General features: G+C 32.2%; 1 protein-coding gene across 1 annotated transcript; it reads left to right on the top strand.

Moving 5' to 3' along the window:
- The first annotated feature begins 240 nt into the window (after positions 1–240).
- On the top strand, positions 241–17,288 carry LOC143241724 (dynein axonemal heavy chain 12-like). Its single transcript, XM_076484951.1, has 7 exons — positions 241–309; positions 711–887; positions 8,793–8,963; positions 9,978–10,089; positions 12,635–12,726; positions 14,671–14,849; positions 17,117–17,288. The coding sequence occupies exons 1-7, from the start codon at positions 241–243 to the stop codon at positions 17,286–17,288; spliced, it is 972 nt and encodes a 323-aa protein (XP_076341066.1).
- Positions 17,289–17,491: the final 203 nt, after the last annotated feature.

Raw genomic sequence — 17,491 nt, 5'->3', positions numbered from 1 at the left:
ATTAATTTTACTCTAACTTATTTATATTTTAATTCAATCTTTTAGTCCATTTTAGATTTGATACAACTTGTTTGTGTAACATAACTCAAATTTGTGTATTTATAATGCTTTCTTAATTTACTTTATTCATGAATAAGCTTAGCTTTATTTCTTTAAACAATTAACCAAAATTAAGCTTATTTATATTTTGGTTTCTTCCACAACATGAATACAATATAGCATGTCCTTTACCAGTGGCTAATGGACCTTTTTCTTCCACACACTGATGCTGTACTGATGAGAAAAGAAAAATCATTGACCCATTGTTCAGTAACAGTACTTGGGTAGATGGAGAGTACCTCAAAACTCATAAATATTCCTGTGGAGAATTTTAAAATGAAATTCCATTTACATTACAGCTGTAGTATGTGGAAGAAAGACTGGCTTGTATATCTAACAGCCACAGTAAATGAGTTAATCTAACCCAGATATCCAGTGTTATCCACATTCTACATATTAATCTAGCCACTAGAAATTTAAAATGTATAAGCTAGAAGTCCAGTTTGTTTGTTTTGTTAGTTTAATTAATTTTTAACTGAATGTAATTTTTTCTGTTGTGTCAATATAATCTAATTGTATATTTTTTCATTATTTTAAAATTTTGGTATTTTAAACTTTTTATTTAAAATTAAACCTGCCTGAAGTCTAATTGTGTTTAATTTTATCGATAGGTAAGAGATCTGTTGCAGCGAACTCTCAGTTCCATCATTGAAGTGTACAAAACTTCTGTTAGCAGTATGTGCCAAGCACCTGTGATGAAAGTTGTTGTAGTTGTATCTAATGGAAAATTAACATTATGTCCTTTACCAGAAACATTGCAAGCTAGTATCTGTTCGATAGTTGCTGAGGTAACTACTGTTTCATATGTCTTCTTTTACTAACATTTATTTGTCACTCATTACCAAATTCAACTTCTGTTGTAATCTGTTAATCTTTGTTCAAGTATATGTAAAGGTCTTTGTAAATCTGTTTCTTTTTAATAAACTATACATAAGAAGCTCCGTCTTTTTTCTTTTCTCTCGAAATTGTATATTTTTGAGTGTTTGAATATCACTACTTACAATACATAGAAGCTTATGTGCATCCTTTTTCCTTTTAATCACTTTCATGTAAATATTTAAATTGAACTGTCAAGCAAGTGTGTCTCTATAAAAACTACTCCTAAATGTATGTATGAATTTTATTTTTCCCTCCTACAGTTTATCTTAAATGAATGCAAACTTTGCATATAATTATGTTTTCTGTATTACAGTTTTTCCTAAATATACGTAGCTTCCATGTACAAATTTTGTTTGTACTGCTAGTTCAATTCCTAATATCTAAGCTAACTTATTTTTATGATTATCTTCTAAATTTCATAACATTTAAATTTTTGTATAAATGTATCTTGTTACTAAACTACGTTTTTAAGCTTCTGTGTGTAGTTGTATTGTCTAACCAGTCAATACATTAAACTTTCTGTTTTGCATTTTAAAACTAATATTTACTTTAAAAACTTTAACTTCTAAACCATTTCTATTTCTACTGCATTTGGTAGGCTAGAGTACTTTAATAAGAGTGTATATTTAATTTTGTTTCCTAACAGATCTTTTTTTTAAGGTTATGAAATGACTTTTGGTCTGCATTCAATCTCTAATTGAATTAAGTTTCAAATAAGAATGTTCTAATGTTGAAAACTTTAGTTAATTATAATTGAATACATCACTGATATTGAAATATTAATTCTAAATAAATTTATATATTTATTTGAAGAATGAACTATAAAACTTCATAAATATATTAATTTCAGTGATAATACATAAAGTAGTTAATATCACATACATGATGATAGAAAACTTTTAGGTTCAAGAAGTCTTTATAGAAATGAATAAAAACCTTATAATCTGAGTGCTTTTGGAAAGTGGACCTTTCCTCTTCAGGGGAAAATTGCATATACACTGACCCAGGGATTACATAATAATGTTTGTTCGAACTTATATAATGCTTATGATTTTGAGACATTACCAAGAGATAAATCCATCATAAATATAGATTGCTGAATATCTCCACCTGAAGGATGTTACAACAGGATAACCATAAGGTGAGGTTTAGTTTTTAAATGCTTTAGTTGTGAAGCATTTTCTCAATTTAAATCTGGAGCTATAAATAATGACAGTAAGTATAAATAAAATGAACAGTTAGTATTATTTAATTTTGGAAGAAATAAATTCTGAAATGAATATCCCTTCTGCACAAATAATAACTTATTTTACTCTCGAGTTTATGCAATCTGCCAAAGAGACTTGCAAGCCACCAGGTTTGTGAGAACTCCCACTAATCTCTCATGAATTTTGTGCCACTGCATGATGACATAATCACACAGCAGAACCCTTCACCAATAGAATTGCAACACACCTCCAAGTACAATGTTCATGCTCATGTATCCTCATTCTTTTTCTCTAAATTATTGTCAACAAACTTATTTGAGTTTGCTGGGATTTGTCAGATTTTGTATTTTAATGTGAATTCATAATTCCATTTGAACTCTTCTTCTGTGATATTCCCCACAATTCAGTGAGAAGTCCTTTATTTGTAACAGCCATTGTCTAACATGTAGTAGAGTTCATGATGCAATCAGGACCCAGACTTCAGGATCAAGGGAAGTGAATAGAAAAGACTGAAGTCTGGGTCCTGACTGCATCATGTACTCCACTACATTTGGACAATGGCTGTTACAAATGAAGGACTTCTCATGATTTTTTTTGCCTCCAGGTTTGCCTCTGAGAATGTCCTTACCAATTGAAGAACAATCTCAGTTTCATCAAACTTTAAAAAAAACACCTTATGACTCAGGTATATAAACTACATTTCTCTTTCTCTCATATTCTTTGACTCTTTCATTTCTCCATTACACAACCCTTCCCCTTCAGATTTCTTTGTTTTTTTCATCTCTCCAAACATTATTGTTCATGTCACTTTCTTTCTAGATCAACTCCATTCTTGCAACTTATGCCTTGTCCTCTTTCTTCGATGGATTCTTATGTTCTTGATTATGGTCACTCAAACGTCCCATTCCTTGAAACCCTTAAAGCATTCCTTGTATCTACCTTGACCAGTTCCATCTTCTCTGTCCTTTCTCTTCTCATTTGGTTCCTTTATTATTGGGACTTTTTGAAAAGAGATGTTTCACTTTCTCAAGTCCAACTCTCTTTCTTCAGGTCTTTTATTGTGCCTTTTCCCTTCATTCTGAGTTTTATGGTGATGTCACCTGATTCTCTTCAATCATGAACTGAAGCTGTCTGTTATCAATCCAACCTCACCTTTTCACTTTTGTCCCATAGCTTGTACCTTCGTTTGCTTCCAATTCTGTTCCTGTATCCTGTTCTTCTACTTCTTTCTATCCAATGTTACACCTGCTGGTCTAATCACTGAGTACTATTCTGTTGGTTCAGGACCTATGGAAATCCATCTGTCTCAATCTGTAGAACTATGGGCACATTTTTTGTCAATAGATAGGTTACTCAAGTTCTTTCCCATGGTATTGCTTTTCATTGTGCCTCCCTACAGAAAACTCGGGCCATTGTGGCCAGTGCTTCCTGTTGTAGTGTGCTGCAGTGTCCCTGCTGCCCCAAAGGCAAAGATAACAGGGAAACTTGGTAAAGCCTCCTTGGAGACTCTGATAACCTCCCAGCCATACTTATCATAATTCAAGGTTTCTAACAAGGTCTTGACACTGTTGTATTCCTCTTTGAGGTGCACTGAAAGATATTGAAATTTTAAAAGGTCTAAAATTTGTATAATATAAAATCTTACTATTCAAGCAAACAAAAATTGTCCATTTTACCTTCTAGAGTTTTTTTTACAGTGCTTGCAAGTAAAATGAGGTGCCCAGGGTGTCTCTTGATCCCCGACAGGCATGCTGAAATATGCCTTATAGGCTTCACACATTTTAGCAGATATTGTTACAGAGTACTTTTTCACTCTTGTCTTCATAAATTGGCCACGTACAAAGCAGAATGCATCTGGAGAATGGTTGTAGCTTCTTGATACCGTCTCTGATAAAATCAGATAGGTCTATGTGTTCACTTTGGCAGCTAGAACTAAACTGAAGTGGTGAGTGGTGGGCCCCTGTATATATATATATACTACTATGGAAAGCTCCAGAAAATTGTAAAAGATTCTTGAAAATTCTGTATCAGCTATTCATCACTGAATCTACCTGGAATGTTTTGGAAAATGGATAAATTTGAAAATTTCATTACCCAGGTCACAAAAGCAAAGTTTGAAGAGAAAAATAGCTCTTTTCCATTTACTTTAGGCATAAGCAATTGGGAAATAACACGTTTTGCCCAGGAACAAGGAAAAGTAAAAATTTTGTCACATAGTCAAGTTTTTAATGTATGTATTGACTGTTCACAATATAATGCAATATTCTTGTTAAAGAACTTTATTGGCCAGTTTTTAATTTATGTACTGACTGTTCACTGTATGATGGAATATTCTTGTTAAAGAACCTCATTGCCCAGTTTTTAATATATATATTGACTTTCACAGTATGATGGGATATTTTAGTGAAAGAACATTATTGGGAAGTTTTTAATATATGTATTGAATGTTCAATGTATGGATGGAACATTCTTCTTAGAGAACATTATTGGCCAGTTCTTAATATATGTACTGACCGTTCACTGTATGGTGGGACATTCTCGTGAAAGAACTTTATTGGTCAGTTTTTAATACACGTATTGAGTGTGCACTGTATGATGGCATATTCTTAAGAATATTATTGGTAAATTTTTAATACATGTACTGAATGTTCACTGTATTACGGGATATTCTTGTCAAAGAACATTATTGGCCAGTTTTTAATACATGTATTTACTGGTCAGTGTATGATGTAATATTTTTGTTAAAGAACATTATTGGCTAGTTTTTAATACATGTATTTACTGGTCAGTGTATGATGTAATATTTTTGTTAAAGAACATTATTTGCAGGATTTTTATATATGTAATGACTGTTCATGGTATGATGGGGTTAAAGAACATTATTGGCTAGTTTTTACTATATACATTGACTATTCACTGTGTGATGGGATATTCTTTTAAAAGAACATTATTTGCCAGATTATAATATATGTAATGACTGTTCGTGGTATGATGGGATATTCTTTTTAAAGAACGTTACTGGCTAGCTTTCAATATATCTATTGACTATTCACTGTATGAATGGATGTTCTTGTTAAGTAACATTATTGGCTAGTTTTTAATATTTGTACTGAATGTTTACTGTACGATGAGATATTCTTGTTAAAGAACATTATAATCTAGTTTTTAATACATGTACTGACTATTCACTATGTCATGGAATATTCTTTTTGGAGATCATTATTGGTCATTTAATAATATATGTACTGAGTCTTTACTGTATGATTATTGGCCAGTTTTTAATATATGCTTTGACTGCTCTCTGTATCAGAGAACATGATTGATTAGTTTTTGATATTTATATGTATTGACTGTTCACTGTATAATTGTATATTTTAGTTAAAGAACATTATTTTTCAGGTTCTAATATATATATATGTCCTGACAGTTCAGTGTATGATGGGATATTGTTGTTAAAGAACATTATTGGCCAGTTTTTAATACAGTCATGTGAAAAAGTTAGGACACACTATGAAAGCCTGTGTATTTGTGTAACATTTTTAGATATATAGATATTTAATCTCAATTTTAACAATACTGAGAGATTATAGGAATATAACTTAACAATTAAAACTGAAGAAAAGACTTTTCAAGAACTTCTGTAAATGTCATGCTACAAAAATGCATATTTGAACTGAGGAAAAAGTGAGGACACCCTACCCCTTAATAGCTAGTGTTACCCACTTTGGCTGAAATAACTGCAATGAGACGCTTCTTGTAGCCATCTATCAGTCTCTGACATCGGTCTGAAGAAAGTTTGCCACACTCCTCAATGCAGAATTCTGTCGGCTGTGAGATGTTTGAGGGGTTTCTTGCATGTACAGCCCGTTTCAAGTCATCCAACAGCATCTCAATTGGATTAAGATCTGGGCTTTTACTCGGCCATTCCAGGACTCTCCATTTCTAGTTTTCAGCCAGTCCTTGGTGGATTTACTGGTATGTTTTGGGTTATTGTCATGTTGCATGGTCCAGTTTTGCTTCAGGTTTACTTTTTTTACAGATGGTTTCACATGATCCTCAAGCACCCTCTGATACACAGTAGAATTCGTGGTGGATTCTATGATTCTGAGCTGTCCAGGGTCTGCTGCAGCAAAGCAGCCCCAGACCATGACACTTCCACCTCCATGCTTCACAGTTGGTATGAGGTTCTTTTCCTGGAATGCTGTATTTGGTTTATGCCAAACATGTCCTCTGTTCTGGTGTCCAAATAATTCAGTTTTGGACTCATCTGTCCAAAGAACATTATTCCAGAAGTCCTGGTCTTTGTCTACATTCTCTCTGGCAAACTTCAGTCTGGCCTTGATGTTTTTCTCAGAGAGCAAAGGTTTTCTCCTTGCATACCTCCTATGCAAGTTAAACTTGTGCAGTCTCTTTTTGATTGTAGAGGCATGCACTTTCACATCAACAGTAGCCAAGAGCCTGCTGTAGGTCCTGTGATGACATTTTAGGGTTTTTGGAGACCTCTTTTAGCATCTTGCAGTCTGCTCTCAGGGTGAACTTGCTTGGACGACCAGACCTGAGCATGTTGGCAGTTGTTTTGAAAGCCCTCCACTTGTTGACTTTTTCCAGACAGTGGAATGGCTTATTTCAAAATCTTTTGGAATCATTTTAAATCCCTCATAAGCTGCTACAATTTTCTTTTTGAAGGCCTCAGACAGCTCTTTTGCTCTCACCATGGTGCTCACTCTCACTTCAACAGTCAGGAGCACACCAAACTAAATGTCTGAGGTTTAAATAGGGCAAGCCTCATTCACAATGCTGAGTAACGATCTTCTAATCACGTGCACCTGGTGTGATACACCTGTGTGTGAGTTCAACCATTTTAATGGGAATAAATGTGGGGGGTGTCTTAACTTTTTCTTGAGTTAGAATATGCATTTTTGTAGAATTACATTTACAGAAGATCTTGAAAAGTCTTTTCTTTAGTTTTAATTGTTTAGTTATATTCCTGTAATCTCTCAGTATTGGTAAAATTGAAATTATATATCTATATATCCAAAATGTTACGAAAATACACAGGCTTTCATAGGGTGTCCTAACTTTTTCACATGACTGTATATGTATTGTCTGTTCACTGTATGGTGGGATTTTCTTGTTGAAAAACATTGTTGGCCAGTTTCTAATACATGTATTTAGTGCTCACTAGTTGATGGAATATTATTGTTAAAGAACATTATGAGCCTTTTTATGATATGTGTACTGACTATTCACTGTATGATGGGATTTTCTAGTTGAAGAATATTATGGGCCACTTTATAATATATGTACTGACTGTTCACTCTATGATGTGATATTCTTGTTAAAGAACATTATAAGCAAGTTTTAATATGTATATGTACTGACAGTTCACTGTATGATGGTATATTCTTGTTAAAGAATATTATTGGTAATTTTCAGTATATGTATTAAATATTCACTATATAATTGGATAATATTCTTAAATAACATTATAAGGCAGAATTTGGTATAGATATGTACTGACTATTTTCTGTATAATGAAATATTTTGTTGAAGAACATTATTGACCAGTTTTTAATATGCATATTGATGTTCGTTGTATGATGGGATATTATTGTTAAAGAGCATTATTGGCTAGTTTTATCATTTGTGTTGGCTGTTCACTGTGTGATGGGAGATTTTTTTTAAAGGACGTTATTGGCCAGTTTGTAATATATCTATTGACTGTTCACTGTATGATGGAATATTCTTATTGAAGAACATTATTAGCCAGTTTTTAATACATGTATTGACTGGTTAGTGTATGATGGGGTATTGTTGTTAAAGAACATTATTGGTCAGTTTCTAATATATGTAGTTCTTGTTCACTGTATGATGGAATTTTCTTATTAAAGAACATTATTAGCCAGTTTTTAATATATGTATTGACTGCTTGCTGTATGGTGGGATATTCTTGTTAAAACACATTATTAGCTTGATATTGATGGATATATGTACGGATTATTCACTGTATAATAGTATATTCTTGTTAATGAAAATTATTGGCCAGTTTTTAGTATATGTACTAATTGTTCAGTATATAATAGGATATTCTTGTTAAAGAACATTGTTGGTTAGTTTTTAATATATGTACTGACTGTTCACTGTGTGATGGGATATTCTTCTTAAAGAACATTTTGCCAGTTTTTAATATATGTATTGACTGTTGACTGTATCATGGCATATTCCTGTTGAAGAACATTATTGGTCAGTTTTTAATGCATGTACTGAGTGTTCACTGTATGGTGTGACTCTCTTTTATGCTCATTTGTTAAGCAAGTGGGTAATTGTGTATTTTAATTGGTGTATATAAGCAGAGATCATTAATATAAGTCTTAAAATCATAAAGTAACAGAAGAGATGCAAGGAAAATGAAGACCAACGTTTTTAAATTTATTAGCTAGTTACAGTAATACGATGATTTGGAGTAAACAGTTGAACGTTAAATTACACAGTGTTTTAGTTTTAAATATTTAATGTTATGCTCTGAACAGTGTGACACTAATGTTTCTGAAATGTATAGATTGATTCTGGAAATTTTGAAACTAATTTTTTCTGCTTTCATTTTAGATTAATAAAAGCATGAAAGATATTCCAACTGTGGCAAACTGGTTGGCTGAAGGAAGTAATCACTCCACTCATGAAACTCTTTGTATTGGATTACCAAAAGATATAATGGAAAATGGTGTAAACAAGCTGAAGAAGATTTTGTTTCCACATTTTCAAGACCTTTATGAGCTAGTACATTATTATGGTAGGAATGTGAATTGGACAATTCAAAAATTAATTTGAACAATTGATATTGCATCTATTTTTGTTTTCTTCTGCTTAAATGAGAAAACTCTAGAATGAATTTTACAATATCCTGATTGTGTAATTAATTTCAAAACTTATCTCCTTTCAAACACTATTGTTATTACTCAACTGTTAGGGTTACTTTCCTTTGTAACTTTCCTAAGCAATGATCAGATTCTATTTTCCACCACACTGCCCTTGGCGATTTCTGTCCTGACACTATCCAACTACTTTATTGAGCCCTCCATCTTGGTCCTGAATATAAGTACCTTCTACAGATAATATTATCACTCTTTCTTGACACAGTTTTCACTAACGAGTTATCTCTGTAATATGACTGTTGGAGATACTCTGAGTTCTTTTAGCATTACCTAACTGATTTTCATAAAAGAAAAAAAACAACCTTCATTTAGTGACCCAATATATAACAAGATTCCCACATTTATCTATCCAGCATGGAGGTAAAGCAGGTTGGGAGGGGGGAAATTGTTCTTAGTCTAGTTTATCTATAGTGAAGTGGAGAAACATATTCAGTCCATCACCTTCCTCTGTTCTGTTGGATTCTCATAAAGCCAATTTGGATCAGCCATTTCTAGCTCCTTTTCTGTAGTTAGTACATCAAATGTGTGATGTTTTGAGTCTTTCCCTAGTTGATTTTGAGTCTGCACCTTCCTTTTCTGGTGGTAAGGTTTGAGAGTGTGTATTTAGCTCTATCACCACCTTTTGACATTATAGTAGAGACGATTATACCTTGTCCATCATGCTTGCCAGAATAACAAGCTTTCACCTACTACCATCAGGTGGAAGCATATTTTGATTCTCAGAAAATGGACCTGCTTCAGGACATTTGGGGTTCCAGAATGGAACCAGTGATCAACTTGAATATATCACAGTTTTCTAGAACTTGTCTGACCCTCACTAATGTGCTGCATTACTTATTATCCCTGCACCTTTTTTCAGAAACATCAGCAGTCACCACATCAAGTTGATGATGAGTTAGGACTGTTGTTAGCATCCATCTTGGGTCAACTGCCAACTTTTGCACTTTCCCTGGTCCCTTGGCTGGTATATTGTAGATCGTTTTAATAGAGATGAGTTGATGGAGGATGTTTGTATATATTCCTGTTGGTGCCTTTCATGGGTTATTTGAGGCTCCTTTCTCCAACCCTTAATTTTTGCAGAGTCTTTGGATTAAAGGGCCGATGTTGTCCATTTGCATTCATCCCTATCATCATTGGCTACCAGAGTTTTGTTGGTCAAGGGGGCAGTGGAGAAAGTTATTTCATTTCTTTCTGGGTTTTATTTTTCTTTGTTTGTTTTGCTTGTGATTAGCTTCAAATAGTCAGTCTTTCTCATATAAATAAATTCCTAGAGTGCCCAAAGTTTTAATACAGTCATTTCTCTCTTTGTGGTTATATATTTTGCCAGGACTGTGGGTGATCAAGTTCAGTGTCTGTGTCCCCTATCCAAACATTGTTTTACTAGAGACATCTGACCACTATCTACATTTGACACACAAGGATAAGGTGCTGCAGTTCATGACTCTGCCCTTCATACTGGCATCAGCTCCATATGTGTAATGCCATATTCTACACATTTTTCTTCTGACCTTTATTTCCAGGGCCTGTGCACACTTCATTACATGATTGATTTGCTACTGCTGGCACAATCTCATTAGTTCACAGAATGTTACGCTCAAACTGCTTTCTGAAGCAACTAAGGCATGAATTATTATCAGAGCTAAAAAATCTCTTCACACTCTAACAAAATATATCATCTACCTGGGTGTGTTTTTAAATACATATTTCAGTTGTGCTCAGCCAACTCCCATCTGACTCCATACTAAGGAATAAGCAGTTCAACTCTTACTCATTTAGTAATTAGATCAGGGCATTCCTCTGCTGCCATCTCATCCAGTGATCCATTTTTTCATGCTGTCTTTGCTTCAGGGATGAGACGTATATCTTAGTGGTGAATACTTCCAGACCTGTGGATTGACAACGAGACCTTTCTCCACATCAGTGTTTTAGGAATGTTCAGTGGGTGGTTTCTTAAGATATGGGATTATTTAGAGTAAAATTATTATGCTTCACGCTGTTCGCATCTGCTATTTCCTGTCAAGATCACATTTGATCCAGGTCTCTGTTTTCAAACCTTGGGTCTTTAAAATTAAGCCTTCTTCCACCATATCATCCTATTAGCTTGCTATGTTCTAGGTAATGAATTTGGGGATAGATTAATTGTCTTGATCCTTCCAAATTGTCCTGACAGAAGACATGACAGTATTATCTGAAGGAGGTGCTTATGTACAATAACAAGATAGAGGGCACATTGATATAGGTGGATATTGTCACAAGATAGATATTAACAAGGGGAATAAAAGACTGGAGCAAGTGAGAAAAAAATCCGACTAATGCTTAAATGAGCATTCAAGTAATAGCTGTAATATGAGAAGAGGCAAGTATTATTGGAAATACATTTTTGATTTAAGAAAATGATAACATCAATAATATCCAAAACTGTTGTTTTTTAAATGGTAAACCCTACTTTATCCCTGTGCAGCTTGTGGGATATATTTATTTTTAATTTCTACATACTACTATAATGCATATGTATATAGTTTCATAGTCAACATTTCTGTTAACTTTTCACATGTAATTGTAATATACCTTTTAATTCAACTTTCTAGTCAGTTTTTAGTCACTGTATTTTCACACACTTTTATTATACTTTATAGTTATCTTTAATAATTTACTCTAATACTCTTACACAAATTCATAATGGAAACTTCTCGCCACCTTTTGCTCTTTCTTTGTTCTAATGTCCATACATTACCTTATGATGTTAACTACTATTCGTTTTGATAAAGAGGATAAAAATTTACATTATGCTCCATATGTATTTATAATTTTAACCAATGTTTTGCCTTTGTGGCTTCTTCAGGGTTAAAAAAGGTTTCCCTTTACTGAAAGCCATGCTGGTAAATTATACCTTAGCTCACAAAGTTTGACACTTCACCCAGTGATTGTTGGTGTAATAGTTTATTATGAACTCAAGAGTGAATCGTTGAAAGAGGCTTATGCCCCAAAAGTGTCTTGAGATCAAAGTTTAATGGCTCTATATTAACCATGAGGAAGCCACAAAAATGAAATGCTGGTTAAAATATAAAAGAGATATTTGATATATACTTGGAGTTTAAAGGTCATTTATTCTAAATTTTTTTATCAGAATGTGTAAATCCCTTCAGTACACATTTTGAAATACAACAAACAGTAAACCACTAGTCACTTACTACACATTTTTAAATGTTCTTGTTCAACTTCAAAATATAAATTACTCATTAATATATTTTTATAACATTCAACCACAGCCATATAACGTGAATTACTGGTCACTTTTTAAACATTTTTATAACGGCAATATATTTAACAGCTATCTAGTGTATGAACAAAAGTAACATTAAAGAAAAAAATAGTATACTTTTCTATGATACACATAAACAGTAGTTGTTTACTGTCTGTATTATCACAAATTTTGTGTACTTTTGAAGAACTTGACATCCAACACAGTCTTTCACATAGTTTTTTTGTGACCTTTAGTTTCGTTTCTCTATACAGCTTCTAAGTATGAATTTCTAGTGAATGGAGAGGCTGAAAAGCAAGTTAACACGTTTATGAGAGAAGACCATAAATTTCAGGAAATTTATGAGGTGAGTTTGTATTAAGATAATAACTAGTGTGTACTGCAGATTTTTTAAAACTTGGGAACACTTAATCTTGGCTTTTTGTGGTAAATATCTGATCTATTTACTGAAATGGACATCATCAAATTACTTTTCTCTGTAATAGATGTTTGAATGATGTACTAAAATGGATGTTATTAACTTACTTTCTTCAAGATACTTGTGATAGACATTTGAATAATTTCAAATAATCTTCTTCAGGATATTTATGAAGATAATTTACATGATTTGATGAGATATTTGATATTTTTAGAGTATTCCCCTTTATGATAACTTCACTGGATATCTGAATGATGTATAGAAATATCAACTCATTTCAGTACAATACCTTAGCACCTCACATAATAGCTTTTCTCTTCAGTGCTTCCATCTGTATGTACCATATCAAACACAGGGTAGGTGGGAGTTTCAGGGCTAGTAACAAGTATTTGGTTATGTGTTAGTATGGAGTTTAGATCTCTCCTCATGCATATTTACTTATGTTTTTTTATAATACTTTTAGAAATATTAGAATTCTTCTTGTTTTGAGAGTTAACAGTTGATTTTTTAATTAATTAAATCTCTTTAATTAATGTGTGTGTTGCATCACTGTTTTCTGTTGTATTGTTTATCTTCTAATATAGCTCATTAATGCTGTTTTATTTATATGGTGATGTTTGATCCTATTTTGGAGCATGATTTTTGATTTCATCTATGATATTGCAAGGTGTTAATTGGTTATGGATGAAGGTTACTTATTTTGCCTAATATTTATTTAATTGTTTTCTGAATCTATAAGTTTATTACAAATTACGTCAACTGTGAAAAGAGAAGTGCTTAATATCCAAATATATATATATGTATAGTAAAAAATAGGATATTAAAAATAAAAGAAACTACCTAATTGCTAATAACACACTCATTTGATCCTAAAATGCTAGCATTAAATTTCCTGTCATTAATGACATGTAGTATGGGGTTATAGTGACTCCACAAAGATGTTCTAGGCTTAATGACGTATAAACCCAAGTCTAGTAAATAATGTACCACACTTTCATCAAAGACACTACCAACATAGAAATAGTCTTGCCCGGGACTTCTGTTAAGACAGTAATACAGGCCAAAACTATTTAAGAATTTAGTTATGATAAAAGTTATTAATTAGTAATTAGGTTTATCCATAACAATTATAGCTGGGTTGGTTTGACTGGGCTGTGAGTAACTCAGTTTTATATCTCAACTTGACATTTTATTAAGTAACAATATGTTTACTCTTTATTTAATTTACTCCTATAAATGAAAGCCAAACATTTTGCCTTTATGTTAGGCATTTCATACCTTTAATACTGGAACCATGCATTTAATCCTGAAATAAATAATTACATTTTAGTTCTTCAGTAACTGCTATGTGGTATTTGTATAGACTGTTTGTGATTACATTTTTCTTCTGTTCATCTGTTATACATACATCTTATTTTTATTATTTTTGAAATATTCTCTTGGAACTAATAATTTGCTATTCATTCTTATATTTTTGTCTTTTACTCAAGACTAGCAGTCATACTTTGAAACAAAACTGACATATATTTTAAGCTCCATGAAATATATTCAGAATAAATTCTTCAGCAACTAATAATCTATCTCAACCACACATGTTATTCCTGTACATTCTCTAACAATCCATCTTATATTCCTAGTACCAATAGATTGTTTCTTCATCCAAAAATCAACAAAATAATAGTATGTAAACATTTCATACTTATTTGTTAGTTCTATACTCCTATAACTACTCTTTTGTTCCATATACTCATATAACCAAGAAACTATGTTTAGTTGTCTGTTATACTGTGGTCAGAGGATCAAGTGAGGATTTCCATGTATATATAGTAATAAATTTCTAACATGCTGAATTAAAACGTTTTTTCATTACAGTTTGTGGAGTACTTCCAGCAGATAAAACAGGAAGTCCAGGATCTTCATGAAAATGATTACTTATTATTATTTTTTGTAAACTTGAGTGGTTTGAAGGAAAGTCTAAGAATGGCAGCTGAACAGTGGGCAGAAACTTTGACAGAGGTGTTATATAAGATTCACAGAGAAGAAAATTTAAGGTAGGTAAAGACTGTGAAGTTTATATCTTGTACTGTATCTCTTATATTTCTCTCAATATATAATTGATATCTTTAAACTTGCTGGCACTTTATAGGCAGTGACTTTATAGTCCTAGAAGTTTTATATCAAAAAATAAATTGCTTTTATCTTGTTTTTTCATGTATAAAACATGTATAGACAATTATATTTTCATTATTTATTTAAATCTTTTAATAAACAGTAATTTACAGTATTTTAAAGTTAGGGGAAATATCTAAGTTTCGTACATCTATAATATTGAAAAGTAGTCTTCATAATGTACTTAAGCTTCAGTACAGCAACTGAAACAAGGCTTAAGATTGTTTATAAGCTTCAGTATGGCTACAGAAACAAAGCTTAAAATTGTTTCTAAACTTTAGTACAACTACTGAAACAAAACTTAAGATTGTTTCTAAAATTCAGTACAGCTACTGAAACAAAGCTTAAGATTGTTTCTAAACTTCAGTACAGCTACTGAAACAAAGCTTAAGATTGTTTCTAGACTTCAGTACAACTACTGAAACAAAGCTTAAGATTGTTTATAAGCTTCGGTATGGCTACAGAAACAAAACTTAAAATTGTTTCTAAACTCCAGTACAGCCACTGAAACAAAGCTTAAAATATTTTATAAACTTCAGTACAGCCACTGAAACAAAGCTTAAAATATTTTCTAAACTTCAGTACAGCTACTGAAACAAAGCTTAAAATTGTTTCTAAACTTCAGTACAACTACTGAAACAAAGCTTAAGATTGTTTCTAAACTTTAGTACAGCTAGTGAACAAAGCTTAAGATTGTTTCTAAACTTCAGTACAGCTACTGAAACAAAGCTTAAAATTGTTTCTAAACTTCAGTACAACTACTGAAACAAAGCTTAAAATTGTTTCTAAACTTCAGTACAACTACTGAAACAAAGCTTAAGATTGTTTCTAGACTTCAGTACAGCTACTGAAACAAAGCTTAAGATTGTTTCTAAACTTTAGTACAGCTAGTGAACAAAGCTTAAGATTGTTTCTAAACTTCAGTACAACTACTGAAACAAAGCTTAAGATTGTTTCTAGACTTCAGTACAGCTACTGAAACAAAGCTTAAGATTGTTTCTAAACTTTAGTACAGCTAGTGGACAAAGCTTAAGATTGTTTCTAAACTTTAGTACAACTACTGAAACAAAGCTTAAGATTGTTTCTAAACTTCAGTACAACTACTGAAACAAAGCCTAAGATTGTTTCTAAACTTTAGTACAGCTAGTGAACAAAGCTTAAGATTGTTTCTAAACTTCAGTACAAGTACTGAAACAAAGCTTAAGATTGTTTCTAGACTTCAGTACAACTACTGAAACAAAGCTTAAGATTGTTTCTAAACTTCAGTACAGCTACTGAAACAAAGCTTAAGATTGTTTCTAAACTTCAGTACAACTACTGAAACAAAGCTTAAGATTGTTTCTAAACTTCAGTACAACTACTGAAACAAAGCTTAAGATTGTTTCTAGACTTCAGTACAGCTACTGAAACAAAGCTTAAGATTGTTTCTAAACTTTAGTACAGCTAGTGAACAAAGCTTAAGATTGTTTCTAAACTTCAGTACAACTACTGAAACAAAGCTTAAGATTGTTTCTAGACTTCAGTACAGCTACTGAAACAAAGCTTAAGATTGTTTCTAAACTTTAGTACAGCTAGTGGACAAAGCTTAAGATTGTTTCTAAACTTTAGTACAACTACTGAAACAAAGCTTAAGATTGTTTCTAAACTTCAGTACAACTACTGAAACAAAGCCTAAGATTGTTTCTAAACTTTAGTACAGCTAGTGAACAAAGCTTAAGATTGTTTCTAAACTTCAGTACAAGTACTGAAACAAAGCTTAAGATTGTTTCTAGACTTCAGTACAACTACTGAAACAAAGCTTAAGATTGTTTCTAAACTTCAGTACAGCTACTGAAACAAAGCTTAAGATTGTTTCTAAACTTCAGTACAACTACTGAAACAAAGCTTAAGATTGTTTCTAAACTTCAGTACAACTACTGAAACAAAGCTTAAGATTGTTTCTAAACTCTCCCCCCTTCCCCAAATTATCCATTCATTTAAATACCAGTTGTAGGCGCTATTGTTTCTTGCTCTGGAAAAATTGAAGTACAAAGAACAATTGTGTGTCTGTCGTATAACATTTAGATGGTTTGCTTTGATTAGAACTTACGTTAAAGTGTATGCACTCTATACATTATGGAATAATGTTAGCATTTTTCTTTTATTTCAGAATTCAGGCAGAATATAAGAAAATTGAAGAAAGAGTAACGAGGAAACCTCAAAGTACGGAGGAGATGTTAGAGTTAAATGATTATGTGGATGAAATCAAAGACACTGTTGTACCAAAATTGCAGAAGAAAGTGGAGGTTGACTGTGCAATTTTTATTTGTTTATTTCTGTAATGCTTAGATTTGTATATATTTTAGAGAATTTTGGAGTGCGATCTACATTATTATGACTTTCAGTTTTGAGATTGTTTTTTTACAAAATTTAAGTAAAAAACTGCTGTACCATTCTGAGACAGATGAAAAGTGAATCTGAATAAGTGATGAGTATTATACAGTAGTGAAGGCTATGTAAAATAATAAAGATCTAATTTTCCTTT

Source organism: Tachypleus tridentatus, unplaced genomic scaffold (assembly GCF_004210375.1).
Source record: "Tachypleus tridentatus isolate NWPU-2018 unplaced genomic scaffold, ASM421037v1 Hic_cluster_1, whole genome shotgun sequence".
In the NCBI taxonomy this organism is placed as follows: domain Eukaryota; kingdom Metazoa; phylum Arthropoda; class Merostomata; order Xiphosura; family Limulidae; genus Tachypleus; species Tachypleus tridentatus.
The sequence above is the reverse complement of the archived record's forward strand: the minus strand, read 5'-3'. Positions and strand labels throughout refer to the sequence as shown.